Consider the following 24,439-nt stretch of genomic DNA (forward strand, 5'->3'; position numbering starts at 1 on the left):
CCCTCGCCCTCTTCCGCTCTCTCGCTGGAAGCAGCCGGCAGGGGTGCTCTGCTCTTCAGGAAAGCCGTGTCCTGGCCTCCCGGGCTCCGGCCCTCTCTGTTTCATCTTTTACGTACAGGGAGGCAGGAGACGCAGTACGCCCTTACAGGGTCTAAGCACCACAGAGATGAGCCAAGTAAAGGAGTCGGGGAGCAGGGGCTTGGGGGTCCGCATGAGGGATCAGTGAGTGCAAACCCTAAAGGTGGAAGAGACGCTGAGGAAAAGGCTAAAAAGGCTCAGGGCTGAGGCAGGAGCCCAGCTGAGCCGCTGGCATTTTATTGGAGATGCAGCGGAACCGGCCACCAGGGTTCCGCAGGTTCTGCAGGGGCACAGGATCCACCTCCGTTTTAGGAAGCTCTCTGGCTGCTGGGCGGGGCCGGGTGACAGGAGGGCCAGTGGGACCGGGGCACCAGGGGAGAGCCAGGAGGGAGCCCCAGTGAGGACAGGAGAGGGCGGCTCTGGCTATTTCAGAGCGAGGCAGGCCGAGCTGGCCAGTGGGACGGCGTGTTGTTGCTGGATTGTACCTCCTGACCTTTTGGCCAATCTGCCCCGTTAGACGGTATGCTCCATGAGGGCCGGAGCCGGCTGGTCCTGTCCAGGGCGGTTCCCCAGGACACAGCACAGGCACTGGATACGCCCGAAGGCACGCTGACAAGTTAGGGAAGGAGAGCGCGGGCGGACTTGATGACGACACCCCGTTTCTGGCTCGGCCTCGGGAAGGGCGGGGGTCGCACGTGGAGAGAGGAGGACAGGGCAGACTGGGAGTCAAAGCCCAGGGTCCGGGAGTGGTGGAGGGGCCCGGCGGGGCCGGGCAGGCAGGGCGAGGGGCATGGAGAGAGGGAGGGGAGAGCAAAACATTGGCTATGTGGGTCAGCATTGTACCCCTAGCATGGAAAGCAGCTCTGGAACAGAGAAAAGGCTCACTGTGTGTTTGCTGAATGAATGAATGAGTGAATGAGTGAGTGAGTGAATGGAGTTGAGAGGAGAGGTCTGGGCTGGAACCGTCACCGTGGCCACCATGCCGGAAGGTGTTTAAGGCTGTGAGAGTAATGAGGTCACCCAGGAAGGAGAGCAGAGAGAAAGGAGGGGACCCCACAGGCACCCCACCTCCCCAGGCTGGGTACTGCTGATTTGGGCAGCAGAGCCCGCAATTCCAGGAGACTGTTAGGGAGCAGCCCAGAGGCAGGCAAAGTGGCCGAGGGCGGGGCTGGCCCACAGCCCAAGGGGGAAAGGAGAAGCTTCAGACGCCAACAGAGCAGGTCCTGACCTTGACCTGCAGCCACAGGTCTCCTCCTTCCTCCCTTTCAACTGAGGCTGCCCAGAGAGCAGGCCCCAGAGTCCCCGGCGGCCCCCGAGGCCCTCAGCAACACATACCGTCTGGGCACAGGTGTGGCCACCACAGTCCCAGGGGCGAGCAGCTCGGTGCCCCCTACTGGGCGGGGTCCAGAGTGCACACACAGAGCCTGGAGCGGGCATGAAGGCGGGTACTCACCATGACGAGGCTGCGGGGGAGGCACCCTGGGTACCGGTTAACCCAGGCCCAGGGAATCCGGGCACCTGACGCCGCCTCCATCCCGCACACACCAGGGGCTGGCCGGGGAGAGGCAGGCCGGGGAGAGGCTGGCCGAGTCTCGCAGGGAATTCCCGAGTGAAGGACTTGGAGGGAAATCATCCCCGGAAGACCTCATCGAATCCTGCTGGGCCCTGGGCCTGGGCCCGCCTCCACCACCAACCAGCTGGGTGGCCCACGTGCCTGTGAACACCTCCAATTGGAAGAGGGCTGCTAACTACCTTCCACTCGGGGCGGGAATTCTCCCCACACCCCCCGGGCTTAGGACCACCCAGCGTCTCCCCACACGTCCAGGGGGGGACCTGCCCGGTGCACAGCCCCGCAGTGCCGTTAGAGGCATCTCTGCCCGGCCTGAGGCATCTCTCCCGTCCTCTGTGCACCGAAGGGCTGCTGTCCGGTTCCCATCCGGCGCACACCTGGGTTACGGCTCGTCCCAGGTGCCTCTCCTTTTCGCTCCCTCTCTCCTCTCTCCCTGAGCATGCCCTCCGGTGAGGACTGGGAAAAATAAAGAAAGGTCCTTTCCAAAGGCCTGGGAGGACCCACACCGGACGGGAGCGGTGTCCCCTGGGCGGAGAGGGCACTGAGGGAAGTGGTGGGCTCCCGCGGTGTGTGCCATTCCTTCGATGGCGACGTTCGTTCACTGTGCCAGGGCCAGGCAAACAGAAGGCTCTTCACAGATGAGGAAACAGAGGCTCCCACAGCTCCAGCCACCTGCCCCAGGCCACCCAGGGAGAGACGGACCCAAGTCCCTCTGACCACCGGAGGCAGTCTCCATCACCAGTGCCCCGCTCTTTAACCGGCTCCCTCCCTCGGGCTCCCCACCAGCTTCCGGACCAGAGGAAGCCCAGCCTGCACACACACACACACACACACACACCCGGTTTCTGGAAGGTGGGAGGGGCTCCCTCTTTTCTCACTGACTCTCCGCCCTCATGCACCCAGAGCCTCTCCCCTCCAGGGGTCACCGGGACCCCGGCTGCATCTCCTTGGGGCCCCTGAGGACCACCTGGCAGCTGGTCCCGGGCTGCTGGCTGGCTCTCTGGCCCCGGCCATGAAACGGTCCCGCACGATCTATATATAAACCGGCCATCTTGGGCGTGGGCCCTGGTGCCTAACGTCAGGGAGGAGCCAGCAGTGCGTCCCACTCCATTACCACCGGCTGCAAATGGCTTCTCCTGTCTGGGGGGAGGGGGTCAGAGGGGAGGGGGAGGGTCAAAGCCCCGACTTGCCCTCCGCAGCAGCTGAGGAGAGATCTTATCTTTAATTGACAACTGGCCGCCTGCCATGCCTCCCTCTGGCCCAGGCTCCAGGCCCAATTCTCCCTTCCCTTCAGGAACAGGCAGGCTTCCCTCGCATCTCCCCCTCCCCTTCCCCCTCCCCCGTGTCCTCGTCCTCACCCCCGCTGCTCTGTCCTCCGTCCGTCCGTGTGGCTGGATGCAGCGATGGCAGAACTCTGGGGAGAGAGCCCGAGAGCTGCAGGAGAGGGTGGGGCGGGGACGGATGCTGTGGTGCATCTACCGTGTGCCACACGGAGGCGCCAGTTCTTTCCCCGCGCCGCTGCCTCCCATTCCGCAGACAGGGAGGCCGAGGGTCGGCGAGGCTGCCCCAGGCGACTCACCTAGTGAGCGGCAGGGGCAGACTCCGAACCGAGGCCCTGAGGCTCTGTGATGCCCGGAGTAGGCGTAAGAAGTCGGACAGGAGTCAGGAGACCTGCCAGGCTGGTGTGGCTCAGTGGCTGAGCGCCAGCCCACACAAACCAGGAGCTCACAGCTTGATTCCTGGTCGGGGAACATGCCCCGTTTCAGGCTCAGTCCCCAGGGGGAGGGTGTGTGCAAGAGGCAGCCGCCTGATGCTTCTCTCATCGTGAATGTTCCTCCCCCTCTCCCTTCCTCTCTCAGAAATCAATAAAAACGTATTTTTTTTTTTTTTTAAAGAAAAAGAGTAAGGAGAACCAACACACACCCAGACCTGGCTGTGGAACGCACAGGGCAAAATGCAAGCCAAGGGTCCCTCCAAAACCGTCAGCCGTTCCCGTCAGCGGCAGCTGAGGTGCCGTCAAGCGTGGGCCCTGCGTGTGCCCTCACGTGACAGGGGCCCTGTCACTCCCCACCACCCTGCCCTCTCCGGGCCCTGGCGGCGCTCCTGGCCCGGCCCTAAGCGGTCCCGGCTGTGCCACCAGCCCCTCGCCGGCCTCGGTTCACCAGCCATCCGGGCCTCGCAGGCTCTGGCACCCCCAGGGCCCTGGCCCACATAAGGTGGTGCGACTTGGGGGGGACGGGGGGAAAGGGCCTGCACAAACCAGCGGGCACTGGCTGCTGCCTAACCAGCATCACTCCTCCCCGTGGCGGCGGGAGGCGGCGGGCAGGGGCCTCCGAACCCGGCTGGAGGCAGGAGCGGCTCAGGCTGTGACCCTGGGCAGCTCAGGCTCCTCCCCGAGCACCGGTGTCTCCCCCCGAGTGGCTGGTTCCTGGTGGGGGTGGGGTCAGGAGGAGGGGGTTGCATGTCTCAGGTGTCGGGATGGGGGCCCAGGGGGGGGCCCCACAGACACGAGCGGGAGCGGAAGGAGAGGCAGAGGCTGAGGCTCACACGCAGGAGCAGGGCAGCTCCGGATGTCTTTATTGAGGGGCAAGCACAGCATGGCAGTCGAAGGCATGCAGACAGGGTGACAGGGCCCTGGCCTAGGCGTGCCTCAGACACACAGGGGCGGGGGAGTGGGCGTGGGGAGGGGGCGCCGAGGGAGGGGCAGAGGCCAAGGTGGGAGGGGTCCCCCGGCCTCCGCTATTGCACGCATCCTCTGGCCGCGGCCAGGAAGTACAGTATTGCTACTGGTCTCCGCTCGCCCGAGGCTTCCCTGCTCAGAGCCCTGAGCCCGGGGGCAGACAGGCCCCTTCCCCGCCTGTCTGCCCGGCAGCATCGTGGGAAACACACGGATGAGGGAGACGGAAAAACCAAAGATAAAAAAAAAAAAACCCCAAATGCCTCCTCAGTCAAGGACACAGGTAACGGGGGAAAGGGGTGAAGGAAGCTGTAGAGAAGCCCCTGGAAGTCCCCCCACGACGGGGGCGTGGGGCGGGAGGTAGAACCCCAATCTGGGGTGGGGTGGGGCTCATGGGGCAGTGACCCCGGAGGGAACCTGTCCTTGCACAGGCCCCGGGCCCACGGGGACGCCCCTACAGGGCGGGGCGGGCGCTTCCCAGGCTCACGCTCCCCGGGACATTCCACGCACAACACGAACACGGGGTCCGGGGAGGAAGGGAGGGGGGGCCTGGGGGAGGGGCAGGGCTCGGGGAGACAGCCTGACGAAGACAGACCACCAACAGCACGTGCACTACACACACGAGAACAGCATGTATGACTATGGAGACTATGTGTGCATAGACAGCCCTTCGGTCACAACAGGACGCCGGCCGGGCCCGGCGGCTCCGGGCCCCGAGGCTCACGCGGGCGAGAGGCGCTCCGTCAGTCCCGTGCCAGCACGTCTTGCCCGGCGAGAGGTGCTTGCCTGGGTTCCAGAGTCCCCCTAAGCCTCTGGCTGGCTGTCTGTCTGCCTGTCCCTCTCACGCTGCTGCCGCTTTAAGAGAGGGTGAGGACTTCGGCCTGGGCATAGTTGGACGAGAGGGCGTCCTGGCAGGTCTCTGCGTCAGAGAGCACAGGAGTGAGACGCTGGCACCGCGCACGTCGGCCCAACGTTGCCTCGGGGGGGGGGGGGGGCGCGGGCGGTGGAGGGCAAGGCGTTCAGCAAGGGAAAGGGAGTGGCAGGGAACGGGACTTTAGGAGGAAGGCAGCTGCCGGGAGGCTGAGGGCCGGAGAGCAGGCCGGGAGCAGAGCTGGGCGGCACGGGGACACGGGGCTCAGAGGGAGGCAGGGTGGGCCCCGGTCTGCATCCCTGCGCGGGGCAGAGGGACAGGAGCCCCGGAGAGAGGGACCCCGCTCTGCAGCCCGGCCCAGGCAGGGGGGGAGCGCCTGCTTGGCCTGCCACCCCTGAGCCAGCACCCGGCTGCTGCCTGCCCACTTGGTGTCCCCCCTCCCCCCAGCCCCAACCCCCGAGGCTCCATCTGCCGCCACCACCTGGGGCCGCTCATTGTTCCACAGGCTCAGCCTGGCATCCCCAGCCCCTTCCTCCTCAGCAGGCAGAGCCCCAGGGCTGGAGGCTGAACACGGACCAGGAGGGCTGAGGGGCGCGAATGTGCCATCCTTGTTGGAAAAACAGGCCCAGCTGGTCCCCCCCGCCCGCGCCCCCCCGGGCTGCGAAGTGGCCTCCGCCCCGATACAAACTGTACAAACCGAGCGTGGGGCGGACAGCTCCCAGGCTGCCCCCTGCTCTGCGGGAGGGGCTGGGCCCAGCTGTGGAGGAGAGGCTTCTAGAAGCCAGGGATCGGGGACAGGTTCAAGTCAGGCTCCAAGGTGAAGTGCCCTGGGCTGCCAGGCTGTGGGGGAAGGGCGAGGAGAGCCTTCCCCGGGGAGGGAGGGAGGTCCGAGCCTGGGCTCTGCAGGCAGCCTATCCCCCTCCCCCCCCTCCCTGCAGAGCCCAGGGTCTGTCAGCTCCACAGCCTGCCGTGCCTTCCCGGGGCCCCGGGGCCGAGGTGCTGAGAGCTCAGGGGGACAGACCCCTGCGATCTCCATCACCAGGCGCTGGGTCAGGGTCTCCCCTACAGAAGCCAGGGGGCGGGAGAGGCAGGAGGAGCCCGTCTCCCAAGCATGAGGGGCTCCAGCCTGGCACTCCTGCCTCCCGCCGCCCAGGGACATCTGTGCCCACCGCTGGGGTGCGGTGAGCACGCGGTGCCCGTGGGAGGGAAGGGGGCGGTGGGTGCCGTGGAAACTCGGGCTGCTGACAGCGCCAGGGGAGGGCTGCCACTGAAATAGCCGCCTCAGCTCCCCGAACCAGGGCGCCGGGCGGGGAGAAAATAGCCGGACGCCCAGCTCGGCACGTCCCCCCAGAGCCAGCCCGGGTGCCAGGGTGCCAGGGAGCCAGGAGCCCTGCGGGCAGGACCCAGCCTGTCCCCGCGAAGGACAGCTGGGCCCTCGCTCTCAGCCCTGAGGGAGAAGCTGCCTGCTCTCCACCCCGATCCCAGGGCTTCCCTGTCCCTGTCCCTTAAAGGGGCTGCTCCCTGGGTCTTCCCCACTCTTCGGGGGGCACCTCACTGGGAGAGACAGTGGGAGGCAGGCCCCCCGAGACCACAGCAGGGAAGAGAGCTTCTGGGAGGCGTGCCCCGAGCCTGCCCAGGGCCGGAGAGGACACTCAGTGGGGTGCAGGAGCGGAGTGAGCTGACCTTTGCCCCCAGTCCGCCTTCAGGGGTATCCCAGCGTCCTCCCGAGCCCGGTCCTGCCATGCCCATCCTGGCCCTCCCTGAAGGCGCAGACAAGGCCCCTCCTGAGTCATTCCCTCAACCAGCTGTGTAATCTGACTAAGAATTGCCGGGCGCATGGCCCGTCAGCTCTCATCCCGTCAGGAGGCCCTGGGCTGCGGCCCCTCGGCCTGGGCTGGTCCTGGCTGCCTAGGCCCCCGCTCTGTCCCCGCACTGCCCCTCCGCGGCCCCTGCCAAGGAGCAGCCCTGCTCACACGGTGCCTTACAGACCTGTGTGCTCCCGGCTCGTTAGGTAAATGAACACACTTAATTAGAGGAACGAGATGAGGCTGGGGCTGGGTGGGAGCGGGCGGGCAGGGCTGGGCTGGCAGGGAGGCCGCGGAGGGGGCGGGAGGCACCAGCTTGGAAGCGGAGGAAAGCAGCGCGGCGAGGGGGCGAGGCAGGGGCGCAGATGGGGTGTGGGTGTCCCCCGAGAGGAGGGCCTCCCCGCACCCCAGGCCAGAGCTGGGAACACCCCCTTCCCCGAGGGTGGCCGCCGGCCGAGGTGCTCCTGGGACAGCCTCAGCCCTTGCTGGTCTGGGTGTGGGATGGACAGACAGACAGACGGGGACACTGGTTCCTGGCTGAAGGCCACAAGGAATGGAAATGTTTGTGATGAAGATGGGGCCCTGTGGGGGAAGGTGGGGCTCAGAGACACAGGATGGGGGGCCCTGAGAGTAACCCCGTCTGCCCTCAGGTCCAAACCTGAGCGTTGTGGGGTGGGGGGTGAATGCTCCCGCATCGCCCGGCTCCCCGAGGCCCCACGCGTGCGCCTCCCTGTGTTTGGGGGGGCCCAGGGGCAGGAGGCCGGGGCAGCTACGGGGCTGTGTGTCCGGGCGGCGGGCTGGTGAGGGGGTGAGGAGGGAGGGAGAGCAGGAGCTTCCGTGGAGAGTAGGGCGAGCTGTATCGGGGCGCCAGCGGAGACAGCCCCAGACTGGCTCCTGCGGCTGCGGCTAGGTTGCTTAGACTCCGGGACTTTTCGCGGCCTCGGTAAAGAAAAGGCACAGCGGAGTCAGAGGGCATCGAACTCCAGGCGGCCCAGCTGCGGGGAGGGCTGGCCTACCCGGGGAAGGCTCCCTGGTCGCCTGGGTCCCTGCGGGTGGACTCCACGGCCACACCCCCCGCTGACCTCTGTCCTGCCCTGTCCCCCTCCAGCTGCACAAAGGTTCGGCTCCCCGCTTTCAGAAGCACTGCCGCCTCCTCCAGGCAGCCCTCCCTCTGACACCCGGGCAGCTGCGGGCTCACAGGGGCGCGAGGGGCAGGCGGAGGCTGTGCCACGCCCCCCTGGTCCCCCACGTGCCCCGCGCAGGGAGGTGAGAGCCGCGGGCCGGGCGCGGGGAGAAGTTGCCCAGAGCGCAGGCACCGCCTGTTTCCCGGCAACCCACCTGCTCCCGCTCCCGGGTCCCCCTCATTGGCTGAGCCGCACGCTCGTTGCCAGGAGGCAGCGTGGAGGCATCTTGAAAACAGCAGCAGCCAGGCCTCAGAGCACCCGGGGGTACGGTGGTGGGACGCACCTGCTCCCCATCCCTCACGGTGCCCCCTCCGCTCCGTCACCTCCACGGAGCCCCTCACAGCCCTGGGGTGACAGCAGGGCTGCTCAAGTCCTCCGTGAGGGTGGGTCCCCTCCCAGCCTGGGCTGGGCCCCGAGTGAGCTGCAGCCAGAGCAGCACCTGGTCTGACAGGACACAGTGGGAGCCACTGCACGCTGGGGGGCGGGGGGGAGGGGGTAGCAGGGGGAGGCTCTTCCAGAGCCAGAGGATTGGGGTGCAGGGGCCAGGGGTGCAGGGGCCGGGGTGACCGGAGGGACAGGGAGAGGGTGCAGCGGGCTGAGCACAGCCGCCCGGGCCATCTCCCTCCAGCTGCCGTCGCTCCTGCTTCCGACACCCCGCAGGACGGACGCGGACGCCCCCCGCAGGCCTGGTTAGGGTCAGGCACCCGGGTCCTGTGGGAGCAGTGGCGCTGGGAGGGCCGGGGACAGGGCCTGGGGAGGTGGCCCTGGAGGCCACGGGGGCTGGACAGGCCAGGGGCCATCCTTGGGGGCCTGTGGCACCGCAGGCTATTCCTGCAGCCGGCAAGGCCCTGCCTCACGGTCTGGGGTTGGGGACAGTGGGAAGCGGCGGGGGACTGGGCTGGAGGAGGGCTGGTAAGAAATGGCCCGAGAACCAGGCAAGGCTTTGTTACGGGGGTCGGGGTTGATTTGGAAACTAGGCAGAGTGTGCAGGGCGGTGAGGCCACAGGACAGGGAAGACACACACACCAAACACACACACACACACACACACACACACACACACGGGACAGGGAAGACAGACAGACAGACACACACACACACACACACACACACACACAGGACAGGGAAGACAGACAGACAGACACACACACACACACACAGGACAGGGAAGACAGACAGACACACACACACACACACAGGACAGGGAAGACAGACAGACAGACACACACACACACACACACACACACAGGACAGGGAAGACAGACAGACAGACAGACACACACACACACACACACACAGGACAGGGAAGACAGACAGACACACACACACACACACACACACACAGGACAGGGAAGACAGACACACACACACACACACACACACACGGGACAGGGAAGACAGACAGACACACACACACACACACACACACAGGACAGGGAAGACAGACACACACACACACACACATAGGACAGGGAAGACAGACAGACAGACACACACACACACACACACACAGGACAGGGAAGACAGACAGACAGACAGACAGACACACACACACACACAGGACAGGGAAGACAGACAGACACACACACACACACACACAGGACAGGGCCTGGGGAAGAAGAACCTGGTCCTAAACCCCCTGGTCCCCAGCCACTGCCCCCCCCACCCCCCCCCCACCCCCCGCAGCCATCATTCCCGGCCCCCAGGCCAGGAGCCCCAGCTCCACCCCCACTTCTGCCGGGCCTGTGCGGGGCTGGAGCCTGCGGATGGCCATGGCCGCCTCTGTGCACTTCCAACCCTTCAGAACACACCTAGGAGGGAGCCCTACCCTGCCTGCCCCCCTGACCCCACCCCCACCCCAGTCTCCCCCTCCCTGTCGCCCTCTGGCTCTCCTTGTCACATCCGGGGCCTGCAGAGCTGGGGCTGCCCCTCCTGGGCTCCAGGCCCCCAGGCAGGACGGAGGAGGGGACCTCCAACCGGCTCCCTGTTCTCCCGACTCCTGAGGGTTTTGGGGACCACTCACCTGGGGGGGCTTGGCCGGGTCTAAGAGAAAAGCAGGCAGTGACCCCGGGAAGCCAGGCCTGAAGGTCACAGCAGGCACCCCAGGAAGAGAAGTGATGGGACGGAGGGAGGGCAGGGACCCCTGCTCCCGTGAACCCCGCTCCCAGGAAGCACTTGTTTTCCCCGTGGGCACTGGGGTACGGGCTATGTGTGCCCCCTGGGATGCTGTGGGCTTTCTAAGGCCATCGGCGGCTGGGAGATCAGGGTCCCCATCCTAAGAGTCGGGGTGCATCCAGGGAAGAGGAGAGGATGGCCACGGCCTCAGGGGAGGACCAGCCCGCCAGCCTGGGAGCCTTACCTTTCCGGACACTGCCGTCGGCGCAGGCGTAGTCCCCGGCGCTGAGCAGGAAGCAGGCGGCCGCCTTCTTGTTCCGGTCCCGGGTGCCGGCCCGGTGCAGGCCCCGGCGCTCCTCGGGGCTGGGGGCGGCGGCCAGGGGCTGGGTGAGGCCCGCGCCCTCCTCGTCCGACAGCATGGCGTTGGCATCTCCGTTCTGCTTGGAGTCTGGGGGGCCAGACAGAGGGACGTGCTGAGCGCTGCCCGGGCCTTCTTCCCGGTCACCCCCCCCCCAGGAGGGGCCCAAGGCATGGGGCAGGGGTCTTTCCTGGGAGACGGGGCCACAGATGCTCGGCCCTCACCCCGAGTCTGCTGCCCCATGAGACTGCCCTCCCTCCCCCAAGGCGGCAGACTGCTTCCTCCTTGGGTGGTCGGGCTCAGGCTGCACCTGAGGAGCTGGGTCCCTTCAGAGGCCGCTTGGCTGTCGGGGTGCAGGTGGCTCTGCCAGGGCCACACCATGGGGTGGTGCTCCCAGCTGTCTGCCCAGACCACCCCAAGGCGGCCGAGCCGGAGTGAGTGCCTGGAGGATTCGGGGCTCCCTGCGCTCGGGGGACCCTGGTGGGGGAGAGGGCTCCCGTTCAGCTTCCCCTGCTGTGGGCTCTTCCCCCGGCTCCTGCCTGGCCCTTGGACCTGCAGAAGGGGAGCCGCTCGGTCTGAGGCAGTGGCCCCGGCGTTGCCGGTCATGCCCTTCCAGTGGCCAAGCAGTGAGGCTGGGCTAAGGCATGGCCGGCTAGTGTGCGCCCAGCAGCTGCCCGCGGACCTGCACACGGGGGTCAGGTTTCCTCTGAGCCCTGACGGGGCTTTGGGGTCCAGCTCCAGTTCCCAGGAGCGCTGGCTGGAGACTAAGACTCAGGGACGAGGGCTGGGGGGGCGGGGAGGGGAAGGGGTGCCACTTTGGTGGGGAAGGAGAGGAGCCCAATGGGTGCGGTGCCATCAAGGTCCATGGGAGACCCAGGCACCTGCAGGGCTCCAGGCAATGAATGGTTTCAGCTTGTAAGATGGGCACCTCCACCAGGCCCCGGGGCATGTCCCCCAGCAGGCCACGGGGCGTGTCCCAATTCAGGCGCCTGTCCTGGGGGACGCCCCACATTGCTCACAGAGCCTAGCCAGGAGCTGCTGCCTTCGTGTCCGGCCTACCCCCAGCTCCCCGATGGCCTAACCCCAGCGGCTCCCACTACCAGGAATCCCAGCGTCCCTGAGGAGCCCACACCATTCCCAACAGTGAGGCTCCACAGCACCCGGGTTCGGCCAGTCTCCTCTCCTGTCGCCTGCCTCGGGGCGGGGGGGGGGGGGGGCTCTCCTGGGGGGTCCCTCCCATCCTTGAAGACCGGGGTTCAGGCCCTCAGGCCCCCGTTCCAGGACTCGGACGCCACTGCTGCAGCCTCTCCCAGGAATGCCCGGCCACTGCCTCTGGCCCCCCCTTAACCCCCCCTCCAATCCAATTCCAAGCCCAGGACCCAGTCCAGCTGGTGCTGAGCAGCAGGCGCACTTATTGGGCCGGAGCCAGCGGCCGGGAGGCTGGGAGAAGCAGTTCCCGGTGGACGCACCCGGGGACGGCCTGCTCTCCCGCTGACAACAGGCCCGGTCTCTGTAAAGACTCTAGAGGCTTCTGTCATCGTCTGGGTCCCGTCCACGTCTGGGGTGGGACATGAATAGCGTCCCCATTTCACAGGTGCGGAACCCATGCCCTCAGCGGGGGAGCGACCGGCCTCAGGGCACGCAGCAGAGCGGGCACAGCGAGATCAGGGACCGAGGCCGCCACCTCACGCACCGCCCTCTGCAGCCCACATTCCGCAGGACGCTCCGCCCCCAGGCCCGGCGTCCAGGAAGCGATCTGAGCACCAAAGGACAGAGGCCCGGCCTCTACTCGGCCCTCACCGGGCACCTGAGGGGGAGGGGGGGCCCAGAGCCGTCCAGCACAGCCTGGATCCCGAGGACCAGCCAGGACTCTCCACCTCTGAGGCCGTGGCCATCATCTCCTCTTCCCTGAATGCACCTCGATTCTTAGGATGGGTCCCCTGACCTCCCAGCCCCCGATGGCCTTAGAAAGCCCCACAGCACTCCCAGGGGGCTCACATCACCTCACCTGCCCGCTTCCTCTCGGCCAGCCCCTCCTCCGGGGCCGCGGGGCTGGCGTCGCTGTAGGTGCTGCCCCGGGGCGAGGTGTCCCCGGACTTGCAGTAGCCCGGCGACTCGAGCTGGGGCGGCCGTGGCACATGCTTCTTCCGCCGCTTGGGCAGCTTCTGCTTGGCCATGGCCAGCGAGTAGTACATGCCGAAGTTGTTGACGATGACGGGCACGGGCATGGCGATGGTGAGCACGCCGGCCAGCGCGCACAGCGCCCCCACCAGCATGCCCGACCACGTCTTGGGGTACATGTCCCCGTAGCCCAGCGTCGTCATGGTGACCACGGCCCACCAGAAGCCGATGGGGATGTTCTTGAAGTCGGTGTGGTCGTTGCCGCGCGGGTCGGAGGGCCGGGCGCCGATGCGCTCGGCGTAGTAGATCATGGTGGCGAAGATGAGCACGCCCAGCGCCAGGAAGATGATGAGCAGCAGGAACTCGTTGGTGCTGGCGCGCAGCGTGTGGCCCAGCACCCGCAGCCCCACGAAGTGGCGCGTGAGCTTGAAGATGCGCAGGATGCGCACGAAGCGCACCACCCGCAGGAAGCCCAGCACGTCGCGGGCCGCCTTGGACGACAGGCCGCTCAGCCCCACCTCCAGGTAGAAGGGCAGGATGGCCACGCAGTCGATGATGTTCAGCAGGTTCTTGACGAAGCCCAGCGTGTCCGGGCAGCACACGATGCGCACCAGGAACTCCAGCGTGAACCACAGCACGCACACGCCCTCGATGTAGGTCAGCACCGGCTCCGTCTCCACCTCCCGCCGGACGCGCACGTGCGTGGTGTTCCCCACACGGAGGATCTCCGTCACGTTGCGGTCGATGTTGAAGGCCTCGTGGGTCTCCAGGCAGAAGGTGGTGATGGAGACCAGGATGAAGAAGAGGGAGGCGAAGGCCACCGCCTGTGGGGGGAGGCGGGAAGGGGGGGGTATCGGTCAGACGGGGGCGGGTGAGCTTGGAAAGGGGGGGGGATTGGGGAGCACGGGTCACCAGGAGGTCCATTAGAAAGATGGCCCTCACCGGTTTGGCTCAGCGGACAGAGCGTCGGCCTGTGGACTGAAGGGTCCCGGGTTCGATTCCGGTCAAGGGCAGGCACATCCCCGGTGGGGGGTGTGCAGGAGGCAGCTGGTCAATGTTTCTCTCTCATCGATGTTTCTAGCTCTCTATCCCTCTCTCTTTCTCTCTGTAAAAAAAAATCAATAAAATATATTGAAAGAAAGAAAGAAGAAAAAAAAGAAAGAAAGAAAGAAAGAAAGAAAGAAAGGAAGGAAGAAAGGAAGATGGTGAAGGGTGGGGTTTAAGTTCACAGCCAGGAGCTAAAATCCCCTCCTCAAAAAATAAATAAATAAATAAAATAAAATAAAATAAAATAAAATAAAATAAAATAAAATAAAATCCCCTCCTCACAGGGTCTTGGCTGCAAGCGGCTGCCTATGGCTGCAGGGCCTGCTCACTGCAGCCTCTGCCCCTCGCTAACCCAGCTGTGCTCCGAGACCTGAGACGGGCCGGGGAGGAAGTCACCAGGGGCTTTGTTAAGATGCCATCTGCCTCTGCGGGGAGGCCGGGACCTGAGGCTCCATCTTCCTAACGAGCTCCCGGCCTGGCTGCCGGTCTGCAGGCCGCGCCTGGCACAGTCAGGCTCCGGCAGTGCCCCTCCACGTGGGCGCTGGGCAGGCATCACCGGGAACCAGTGAGAAACCCATATGCCCAGGCCCCGCCCCAGCCTGCAGAGTGAGCAAGGCTGGGGCACACTAACTCCCCTCCCAGGGGACTCTGGGGCATGCTGCATTTGGAGGCCCACTGCATGCTGGGATGTGCCCTGAGGTAGGGGGGTCGGGGGTGACCCTGGGCCTCTAAGGCAGCTGAGCCTGCTGAGCTCAGCTCTGACCCCCATCCCATCCGGAAGCTCCCAGTCCGAGCCCCGCTCTCACCTCTTGCCTTAGGATGCCCCAGCCGACGGCTGGCAGTGGGGAGCGCCTGAAGGAAGACACACTCCACTGCAGAGCCACGGGGGTCTGCCCAGAGTCACTACCCCCACCTTCTCCCCAAACCGGCACTTCCCGGCCCCCGAGCTCTGAAGAATACTCAGCGGTACCACGAGGACCCGAGCGGGCAGCGGCCGGCCCGGACAGCTGCGGGCTCCCGGCAGAGCGATGACAGCGGCCCTCAGCAGAGGCACGGCTGGGCTAAGTGTCCGATCGTTATGAATGGAGATGAAATGCATGTGTAATGACACCAATTACGGAGCTTTCATCTGTTATTCAGGCGACACCGCCATTCACCACTGTCAGCACCCGTGGCTGGGGCCCGGGGCCCACGCTACCGCCTCTGCTGCTTGGTGGGTGGGGGTGGGGGTGGGGTGGGTGAGAGGGGACAGTGGCCCCACCACCACCACTTGGCGACCCCCAAGCCTGACTCCCACCTGGCCATGGCCTTGCGGTCTGAGGAGGCCCCGGGGTTGCTCTCCTCCAGGGAGACAGCACCTAGACGGGGAGGCGGGGGCAGCACTCGGCACCCGGGAGGGCACGGGGGTCTGGGAATGCGGAGCAAGTGAGGAGGGGACCCTGGGCACGGACAATCACCGCTGTCCGCTCCGTGCCGGGCACAGCAGGGCCCGATGTGAGAAGCTGTTTTACGAAGGAGGAACTGAGGATCAGAGAGGTTAGCAGACTTGCCTGATGCCACACAGCCCGCAAGGGGTGGGGGAGGACTTGAACTCGGCATTGCTTAACTCCTCATCCACCTGTGCCACCTCCCGGCCAGGGTCACTGCACAGGCCCGGGACAGTCCTCTCTGAGTCACCCATACTCTCCCAGCCAGCCAGCTCCCTTATGTGACCCCTGGCTTAGGGCAGACACCCATCACACACCAAGACTTATTTACTTTTTATTGATTGGGGGTGGAGCATTGATCAGTTGCCTCCCATATGCACCTCACCAGAGATCGAACCCGCAACCTTGGTACGTGTCCTGCCTGGGAATCAAACCCATGACATTTTTAAGGGCAGGGATGACATGCCAACTAACTAGGCCACGCTGGCCAGGGCAAGACTTATGTACACTTGGACAGGAACGGGCGGATCCGACAGGGACAGAAGGATGGGCGAGGACCACAGACACACTTCCCCTGCTGCCGCCCGCTTCACCCCATGAAGGTGACGGTCAAGTTCTTTCCCTGGAAAATGGCTGCCAAGGCCACACAGGCTGGTGTGGGCATCGCATGGGCCAAGAGCTCCCACCCCTGAGCTCGCTGTGGGGATGTGACGCTGGGAGCCCACAGTCCCAGCACCACCCTCCCCCTGGGAGCAAAGGGGGCTGGGACAGGGGAGGGGGGACAGCACCCCCCGCTCCGTCCAGAAGCACGGGGAGCAGGAGCCTGCTCTCCAAGGGGACGTTAGCCAGGAGCGCGGCCCCCTGGGAGCCGGTGTGCAGTCATTAGCGATACAGACAAACAAGTGCTGGAAGGGCTGCCAGGGGTGCAGAGGGGAGCAGGGTGGGGGGACCGTGTGCCCTGGGCCAGTCTCACCTCACAGGCCCAGGAGCCCGCCTGGTGCCTCCCTCCCCTGCTGCCCCAGGGTCAGGCCTGTGCACCTGACCAGGCACCTTACATGGACTGTACATGGAACCACCCATCAGCACCTGCCCAATACCCTAAGCCCCCACTCCTAAGTCCTTAGGTCCCTAATCATGTGCCTTAGGTGAAACCACCCATCAGCGTGTGCTGAGAGCCCTAAGCCCTGTCCCTTCCTTTTCCTCCCTTAAAAGGTGCCTTCACCCCAGCACTCGCGCTCTCTCCTCCCAAGGCAGCTGGCATCTTCTCTTCCAATGGAGCCGGTGTCCTGGTCTCCTGGTCCCCGTTTCACCTTTCAGAGAGGACTTACTTCAAACAGGGTGGTCAGGCACGGCCTCCAAGCCAAGGGGACATCTAAGCAGAGACGGAGCAGTGAGGGATGAGCTGGGAGGCAGAGGGCTGTGCCAAGGCCCTGGGGCCAGGGCATGCTTGATGTGTTGCAGGAAGGAGAGGAGTCCTTCCCTTACAGAGCTGCTTTGAGGATGAAAAGAAATGATATGTGCACAGCTCAGCACAGCGCCCGGAGTGTCTCGGGACTCTGGCCCAGGCCAGGGGCGGTTGGGAGGTGACGGACACCGGTCATTGGGAACCAAATACAACCAGCGGGGCAGGGAGGGATCCCAAAAATGAAGGGCCAAGGAGACAGAGGGACAGATGCACATAAGGAGACTCAGCCCCAAAAGCCTATATTAAGGACGAAGTGTAGGAGAAGAGGAGCCTGAGGACACAGCCAGAGATGCTTCAGAGGAAGATCTGGGGCTGAGGTGAGGCGGGGAAGCAAGATCCTAGTGCCCAGGAGGCGCAGGGAGGGCGTGGGCAGCCCGCAGCCAAGAGGAGCCAAGGAGCTGGCCTGCAAGGCGGGCGGAGCCTGGACTCCTGGGGCAGGGCCTGCATCTTGAGCCCCAGGTTCGAGCCCAGAGACGCTCGCTCCCGGAGGAGCAGAACCCGGCCCACCGGCTCCCATGCCCAGAGCCGGCCTCTGTCTAACCCACCCTCCGCCAAGTGAGCGCTTGGGGCCCCTAAGCGGCCTCCGAAGGCTGCAGTCCAGCCCAGACCACCGGCCAAGAACGATCCAGCCCACAGTACCCATCCGTCTCCCCAGCTGTCCTGCCCCTGCTCACGCTGGGCCTGGCCGGGAAGCCCCTCTTCAGAACGAGGGCAGGGCTCCCTGGTCCTCACGGAAGGGGCAAGCACTGCCCCCTCGGGAGATGTATTTATAACCCTCCTCCTTCCAAACCTGGGGTCAGGGAGCCGCGTCCTCCTGCGGGGCCTCCCGGCTCACCTCCCAGCTCCTCCGGAGGCGCCTGCCACCACCCCCACCGGCCCGGGAGAGGTGGGACTCCGCACTTCCTCCTCTCACCTCCTGCTGAACTCTGCATGTTAAGACGGGGACACAGCTCCTGATCTACCTTGTATTGTCAGGACCATTTCCTGTCCCCCAACTTCCCCGACAGCCACCTGCCGTACCTGGCCGGGCTCTTTCCAGGAACAAGCACCACCTCGAACCCGCCTTTACAGTTAGAGCCCAGCTCGGTGCCGGCACGCAGTAAATGCTCAAGCAATGTTTTCGGAGTGACTGCTGCAGAGAGGGCTGCGGCTCCCTCCCCTGGTCCTGGGGAGCCTGTCTCCAGGAGAGATGTCAGCCCCCCTAACTGGGGGGGACAGGTGTGCCAGGAACCCCCCTCCAGGCACCTGGGCGCTCCGACTCTGGCTCTCCGGCTGGGCCGAGTCTACTGGCTGATGGGGGTGCTGCCAGGGGCCAGGTAACCATCCCCCAGCCTTGAACCCCCAGCAGGGCGCTGGGCAGAGGTCCTGCCAGGGAGGCTGCTCAGGCACAAGGATGGCATGAAGCCCTGGTGCCCGGCATCCCAGGCTGACACTTCCGTGGCGGAGGGGAGAGAAGGAGGAGAGGGGGGAGGGGAGGGGAGGGGAGGGGGAGGACCTGGGGCTCCCTGTCCCCAAGGCCCAGCTGCCTGACTCTGTTCTTGCCTCCTCTCCCCCCCTCTCTCCAAAATAGTCCCCGTTTGTGTCATCCCTCCCCCCCCCTTTACACCCAACCCCCATGGTGACGGAAACACCTCTTCCTCCAGAGACAAGATGTTCAAGAGGCAAACGCGGGGCTGTTAGAACCAGAGCGGAAACACAAACCTACCCCGGAGGACATGGAGGCCTCAGGCGGGTGGGGGCTGTGGCTGGGCCCGCGGGCACCGGCCAGCGGGCTCTCCCTACCCGAGGGCGAAGGACCAGGGAGTCCTGCCCTCGCTCGGAAGCCTGCGTGCTCACAGACCAGCTGGTCCCGGCACTGCCCAGGCTGGGGAGTCGGGGCCGTGGCAGGGGCGAGGACCTCGCTGGGCACTCCCCTTCTAGAGGGCCTGGGCTCCGGTCCCCTGCCTGCGCCACGGTCGCTGGTCTCCTTTCTTTTCGTCCTAGGACAGTCCCACCGGGAGGGAACAGGGAGCGAGGAGCCAGCTCCAAAGGGAGCGAACCTGGGATGGAGCGGGGCTTCGGAGGGAGCTGGGCGGGAAGGGGCAGGTCCTCCTGAGTCACAGGCCTCCGCAGAGGCACCGGAGAGGCAGCCTGGACGCCTGAGGCCTGTGTGACCTTGAGCTAGCCCCTCCGGGTCTGTTTCCTTCTCTGTAAACCAAGAACAATGCCTGCCTCGCGCGGGCCAGAGGCAACACTGGAAGCAAGCAGAGGTGACACCTGACACACCTCGGATGCCTAATGGCCGTGAAATCGAGGCTCCGGGGCCTTCCTGGGGTGGCGGGATCCTGTGCCTCACATCCTCCATGCCTAAGGGCGGCGGTGGCGTGGGCAGACCCGATCCGGGGACCGGTTTAGCCAAAGGATGACCACCCCCAGGGGGGCTGATAAGTGAGCCCGGCCCCTGGCACCCGTGCAGACGGTGGGGGAGGGGAGCGTCCCGGGTCCCCTCCACCAGGCCTCCTGCCGGCCCGGAGAGAAGGAGGAGGTCCCGACTCTGCAGCCCTGGATGCCGCCCAAACCGCCGCCGGTCCCTCTGGGGCTGGGAGCCACCCTGCCTGAGGCTGAGCCCAGGGGGACCGAGACGGTGGGCAGGCGCGGTCGGGAGCCACGGCGCAGCCACCTCTGGGTCCAGCCGCGGGGAAGGGAGCAGGGCGCACACCCCCCACCTGAACTCGGAGCTGCCTGGGCCAGGCCGGTAGCTAGGCAACAGGCTCCCACAATCCTCTCGGCTCCCTTCCTGCTGGTGTCCGGTTTGCTCCATCATGTGTACCAGATGCTGGTGCCCAGGGGTGCCTGGGTCTGGGCCCTGCTCCTGGGGCTCCTGGGTCCCACTGGCCCTCGGTGAGGACCCCGAGGCCGCCGCCAGGGAAGGTCCGCGCACAGACCCCGGGGTCAGAAGCAGGGCTTTCTGGGAAGCCAAGAGGTGCCGCTTCTTCCTGCAGCAACACACATGGGCTCATCACCAGGCAGCCACGCTGGCCACTGGCCTGGGAGCCTGCAGGGCCCGGCACCGGGCACCTTCCTGGCTAACTCTCACTCACCCCGCACACCCCAGCTATGCGAGGAGCCTCTGGGGCAGGGCACGGGCAGGCATCTGGTCACCCTGAGAAGAGGCCTCTCCCAAACCCAGGCCACGGGCCGTGAGTTATGGGCCCAGCTCTGCCTTTTCTGAGCAGAAGAGGCACCGCCCACACCCCTCAGACCCAGAGGGGTGAGAACATAAGGGTCACTTCTGACATCACCGTCTGCCCTGGGTGTTCTGATGTCACCCGCAGGAGGTGCACACCCTCGCAACACCTCTCAGGCCGGAGTCCTCGAAAACAGCCTCCTTCAGGGCGGGGGGGGGGGGGGGGGGCGCGGGAAGCTGTTGTAAGGGGAGGAGGGGGTGCTTGGGGGGCCGGGGAGCCCTGGCTTTGATTCTCAGCTGCCACCATCCACCATCGGGCGGTGCGATCTGACAGGTTTATCCTCTCTCAGCCTCGAGCTATTAACTGAGGATGATACCTCCTCTGCAAACGTATGGGGGGGGGGGGGGGGGGGATTAGAGATTAGTGCAGAGGATGCGCACCGCGTGCTCAATAAATAGCTGTTACTCGTTTTTTAAATTCTCTGTTTTCATTCGTGTCCCAGGAACAGCTGCCGGCTCGCCTTGGCCCGGGGCCTGGGCAGGAGGCACGCGCTCTCTGGCCGGGGCTGCCACCGGCCGGACAGCTGGCACATCAGTCTGCGGACCGGTGGCTGGAGACGCACCGAGGAGGGGGGGTGGGGGGTGGGGGGCGCCTGGCGCTGCTGTCCGCTCAGTGTCTCTGAGGAGACACTTCCCGGCTCTGAGTCCTGAAGGAACCCTGCCTCGCCCCAATCCCCAGCCTCACCTGACCGCCCTGCGGATGGGGCGCTACACCTACAGGGCAAAGATGTGGGGTCCTGGCCGACTTCAAGGGGCTGGCCCGGCCCTGAGCCGACTCAGAGCCCCCTGGCTGGGCCACGCTTTGATGAGCTGAAGAAAGAAAAACGAACTCCTCGATGTCACAGCCCCTTGGAGTCCAAGAGGGAAGAACCGGAGAAGTCTGGTTCTCTGAAAGTCCCTCTGAAAGTCCCCTGAGGTCCTACAAACGCTCAGGAAGAGGGTCTGGGCCTCCCTGGCTTGTCCCACCTCCATCAAGCTCAGTCTGCCCCCGGCTCCCTGTCCCTCACTCGGGAAGAGCCTGAATGACCTGCACTTATCTCTGCCCGCCCAGTGCACACAGCCAGGGTCCAGGAACTGCCTGGAGAGGCCACAGAAGTCGCAGCAGCCCCAGGCCGGGGCACGGCTGGGCCCCCCGCCTTCTGAGCGGGTCTCGGGCCCCAGGGAAGAAACAAGGGCAGCTCCCTAGCTTCACCCTCAGGCCTGAAGGTCCCTGGCTTCCGGGGGCTGCCCTGGGACGCCCACAGCCCAGCCTGGCATCCATGGCCTCCGAGCCCTCTGCTCCCCCTTCTCTTCTCTGCCCCGGTCCAGCCCAGCCTGGCCCCTCCCGGAAGCCCCATCCTCAGCTCCTGCCTTTCCTTCCAGGACTCGACTGAGGCCTGGCGCAGGGGGTGCTGGGAGGGCAGCAGGGCTCCAGACTCACTGGGATGCCAGGGGTGGCAGGACCAGCTTCCGCAGCAGCAGGCAGTCCCCCGACCCCACACATCGGTCCCGAAGGACCCTGGCCAGGCTACAGGCTGCCAGCCAGGTCAGACCCCAGCCCCAGGGGCCTTTTCCAAAGAAGCTAAGCCATCCTTCATGGTTGTTTTCTAGCTGCCCAAGCATGTCTCCTGGCTCCCCCCCCCCCCCCCCATACACCCATTTCAAGCAGAACCCTGAACCAGGGTTTTCTGGAAAGCCAAGAGGTGCTGCTGCAGGAGGAAGCAGCAACACACATGGGCTCATCACCAGGCAGCTTGCAGGGCCCGGCACCAGGCACCTTCTCGGCTAACTCTCCCTCACCCCGCACACCCCAGCTGTGCGAGGAGCCTCCGGGGCAGGGCACGGGCAGGCATCTGGTCACCCTGAGAAGAGGCCTCTCCCAAACCCGGGCCACAGGCATGAGTCCTGGTCCAGGCTCTGCCTTTTATGAGCAGGAGAGGCTGAAGCTGGCGCCCACCTCTCTGAAACTCCCGGCTCTCAGCACTGAGGTGCTGGGGGACTTCCTGAGGGGGCTCCCTGGAGACAGCGAGTCCAGGGCCTGCCACAGCGTAGGCGCTACCCTCTAGTTCCTTCCCTAAACCCCGTCTGACCCTGGCAGAGGCCTGAGTGCGGCTCTCCAGGTCTCTGACCCCGAGGAGGGGTGCTGCGAAGAAGAGGGGGACCTGTCTTCCGCGAAGGGCCCCCCACTGGCTGGGAGGGGGTGCAGCAAAGCAGGCTGGTCCACGTAGTAAGTCAAGTGTGTGCAATTTCATGATGAGGCATGCAGGGGAGATTGTGTGTGTGTGTGTGTGTGTGTGTGTGAGAGAGAGAGAGAGAGAGAGAGAGAGAGAGAGAGAGAGAGAGAGAGAGAGAGATTGGTCCCTGGGGCCCACCGAAGGCACAGGAAATTGGGAGGAAAGCACAGAAAAAGGTAAGTCACTTGGGGCCAGGCGCCTCCCTGCCCCTACCCACCACCCACCACGCGCCTCCTTGCAGACCGGAGCCATGCATGACCCCGGCTCCCGCCACTCACCCTGGCCGCCCTGGAGGAGTAGGGGTCCTCGAAGAGCGCCCACATGCGGGGCTGCCAGCCGCGGCAGCCCCCGGGCCCGGACCCGGCGCCGGAGCCCGCGCCGCCGCCCTCGTGGGGCCCCAGGCGCTGCAGGGCCAGCTCCCGCTCGTCGTCGCCGGCCTCGTCCCCGGGCCCCGCGCCGCCGCCGCCGTCCGGGTTCTCGAAGATGTCCAGCGCCTCCTCGGCGTCGCGGTGCTGCCGGTAGGTCATCCAGCAGCAGGGCTCCACGTCCGTCTCGTCGATGCCCCAGAAGGTGAGCTCCTCCTCGAACAGCGGCCCGCACACGTCGGCGGGGCAGTGCAGCTTGCCGGTGCGGTAGTAGTTGAGCACGTAGGCGAAGACGCCCGGGTGCCGGTCGAAGAAGAACTCGCAGCCCCCGCCGCCGCCCCCGCCGCCGCCGCCGCCGCCGCTGCTGCCGCCGCTGCTGCCCGCGCCGCCGCCGCCATCGGGCTCGGGCCGGGCCCCGCCGCCGTCCGGGTCGGCCAGCCAGGCCAGGCGGGTGCCGGGCAGGGTGCGCAGGGTGCTGCGGTAGGTCTCATGTCGCGTGCCGCCCACGTTGATGACGATCTTCTCCGACGCCTCGCCCTTGGCCATCTCCTCCTTCAGACATGTTTTGGACGGAGGCTTGTTCCCCGACTTGCGCCCGCGGTAGGAGGACACGCACACCGAGCTGATCATAAGCGGCGCTGCGGGGCTCCGGCGCGGGGCGGCCGCTGCCCTCCAAACACCCTTCCCGAGGCGGCGGCGGCGGCCGGAGGGCGGGGGCGGCGGGCGGCGGCGGCGGCGGCCCCCTCGGCGGCGCGGCCCTGCCCCCGGGGCGCGGAGGAGCGGGAGGAGCGGGAGGAGCTGGGTGTCCCGGGTGCACAGGTGGTTGGGGTTGGGGCACGCGGCGCCCGGGAGGCAGCAGGCAGGCGGGGGGCAAGGAGAGCCGGAGCCCCCGCGAGGGGCCGGGTGCGGGAGGGAGGGCAGGGGAGGCGCGCACGCTCTTCCCCGCTAGGAGCGGGCACCCAGACACCCGCGCCCGGACACGGCCCCCCAACACCCCGGGAGGGACACGGCCCCCAACACCCGGGAGGGACACGGCCCCCACACCCCGGAGGCGCACGGCCCAGGCGCACGGCTTGGCTCGGGGCGCGCTCACTCACACGGCCCCCGGCTCCGGCCGCACCGAGCCCGGAGCGGCGGCCTCCCCGCGGCGGCGGCGCAGCAGCAACAAGTCCTCCGGGGCCGGCGACGCGCTCACGGCAGCCGGGGCTCCTCGGGTCCGGGCTCCGGCCGGTCAGCCCGCGGCGGCGGCAGCATGGGGCGGCTTCTCCCCATTCACAAACCCAGCGCGGGGCGCCGAGGGCGGGCGGGGCCGCGCCGGGAGCGGCGATCGGGCGGGCGGGGGCCGCGCGGGGCGAGGCGGCGGCAGGAAAACAAGCGCCCGCAGCAGCGAGCTCCGGCCCTGCGTCCGGGCGGCGGCTGGGAGCGGCGGGGCCGGGGCCGCGCCGGGCGGAGGGGGTCCCGGACGGGGCGCCGATCCCGGGGGGCGGGATGCTCCGGGGAGCGGGGCTCCGGGCGCCGGCGAAGGAGCCTCCGGGGCGGGCGGGCGGGCGGGCGGCGGCCGCGCGGCCAAGGACACCTGCGGGCTCTCCGGGCGGCGCGGAGCGGGAGCCTCAGCGCAGCGCCCCGGCGCCCGGCTGCTGCGATCTGGCGGCGCCGGGAGCCGGGCCATCCGCGCGTCGGCCCATCTCCGGGCGGGGCGCCGGCCTTGGCGCGCGGCGGGGGGCGGGCGGGAGGCGGCCTAAGGCGAGGGGAGCGGGGGGGCCGAGGTCCGGGGGGTCAAGAGGCTCCTCGCCTCCCGCCAGCGAGGCCAGCGGGCACCGCTCTCCCTCCCGTGGCGCCTTTTCCTCGGGCCCCGCCTGGCCCGGCGCGCCCTCCGCGGGGCGGGCGGGGTGGGCGGGGCGCGGCGCGGGGCCGGCC

General features: G+C 66.7%; 1 protein-coding gene across 3 annotated transcripts; it reads right to left on the bottom strand.

Annotated features, from left to right (window-relative positions):
- Positions 1 to 4,191: 4,191 nt before the first annotated feature.
- KCNC4 (potassium voltage-gated channel subfamily C member 4) lies at positions 4,192 to 23,502 on the bottom strand. Of its 3 annotated transcripts, none has more exons than XM_036452740.2 (4): positions 22,436 to 23,501; positions 12,667 to 13,603; positions 10,545 to 10,748; positions 4,192 to 5,244 (listed from the first exon to the last, which is right to left on the bottom strand). In XM_036452740.2, the coding sequence occupies exons 1-4, from the start codon at positions 23,150 to 23,152 to the stop codon at positions 5,183 to 5,185; spliced, it is 1,920 nt and encodes a 639-aa protein (XP_036308633.1). In that variant the 5' UTR covers positions 23,153 to 23,501; the 3' UTR covers positions 4,192 to 5,182. The 3 variants fall into 3 exon arrangements, with proteins under 3 accessions (XP_036308633.1, XP_036308634.1, XP_036308632.1); XM_036452741.2 differs by having other exon boundaries at positions 5,181 to 5,302; positions 22,436 to 23,502; XM_036452739.2 differs by lacking the exon at positions 4,192 to 5,244 and adding an exon at positions 7,756 to 7,940 and having other exon boundaries at positions 22,436 to 23,502.
- Between the last annotated feature and the right edge of the window lie 937 nt (positions 23,503 to 24,439).

The sequence above is a fragment of the Pipistrellus kuhlii genome, unplaced genomic scaffold (genome assembly GCF_014108245.1).
Source record: "Pipistrellus kuhlii isolate mPipKuh1 unplaced genomic scaffold, mPipKuh1.p scaffold_m20_p_24, whole genome shotgun sequence".
Classification (NCBI taxonomy): domain Eukaryota; kingdom Metazoa; phylum Chordata; class Mammalia; order Chiroptera; family Vespertilionidae; genus Pipistrellus; species Pipistrellus kuhlii.

What these genes read in the sequence shown, in the direction of transcription:
- KCNC4 (XM_036452739.2), bottom strand. Translation starts at nt 23,152, where the DNA reads ATGATCAGCTCGGTGTGCGTGTCCTCCTACCGCGGGCGCAAGTCGGGG. An exon ending in ACTCCTCCAGGGCGGCCAGG is followed by an intron (nt 13,604 to 22,435) that starts GTGAGTGGCGGG and finishes CTCCCCCCACAG; the next exon opens with GCGGTGGCCTTCGCCTCCCT. An exon ending in GGCCGAGAGGAAGCGGGCAG is followed by an intron (nt 10,749 to 12,666) that starts GTGAGGTGATGT and finishes CTGGCCCCCCAG; the next exon opens with ACTCCAAGCAGAACGGAGAT.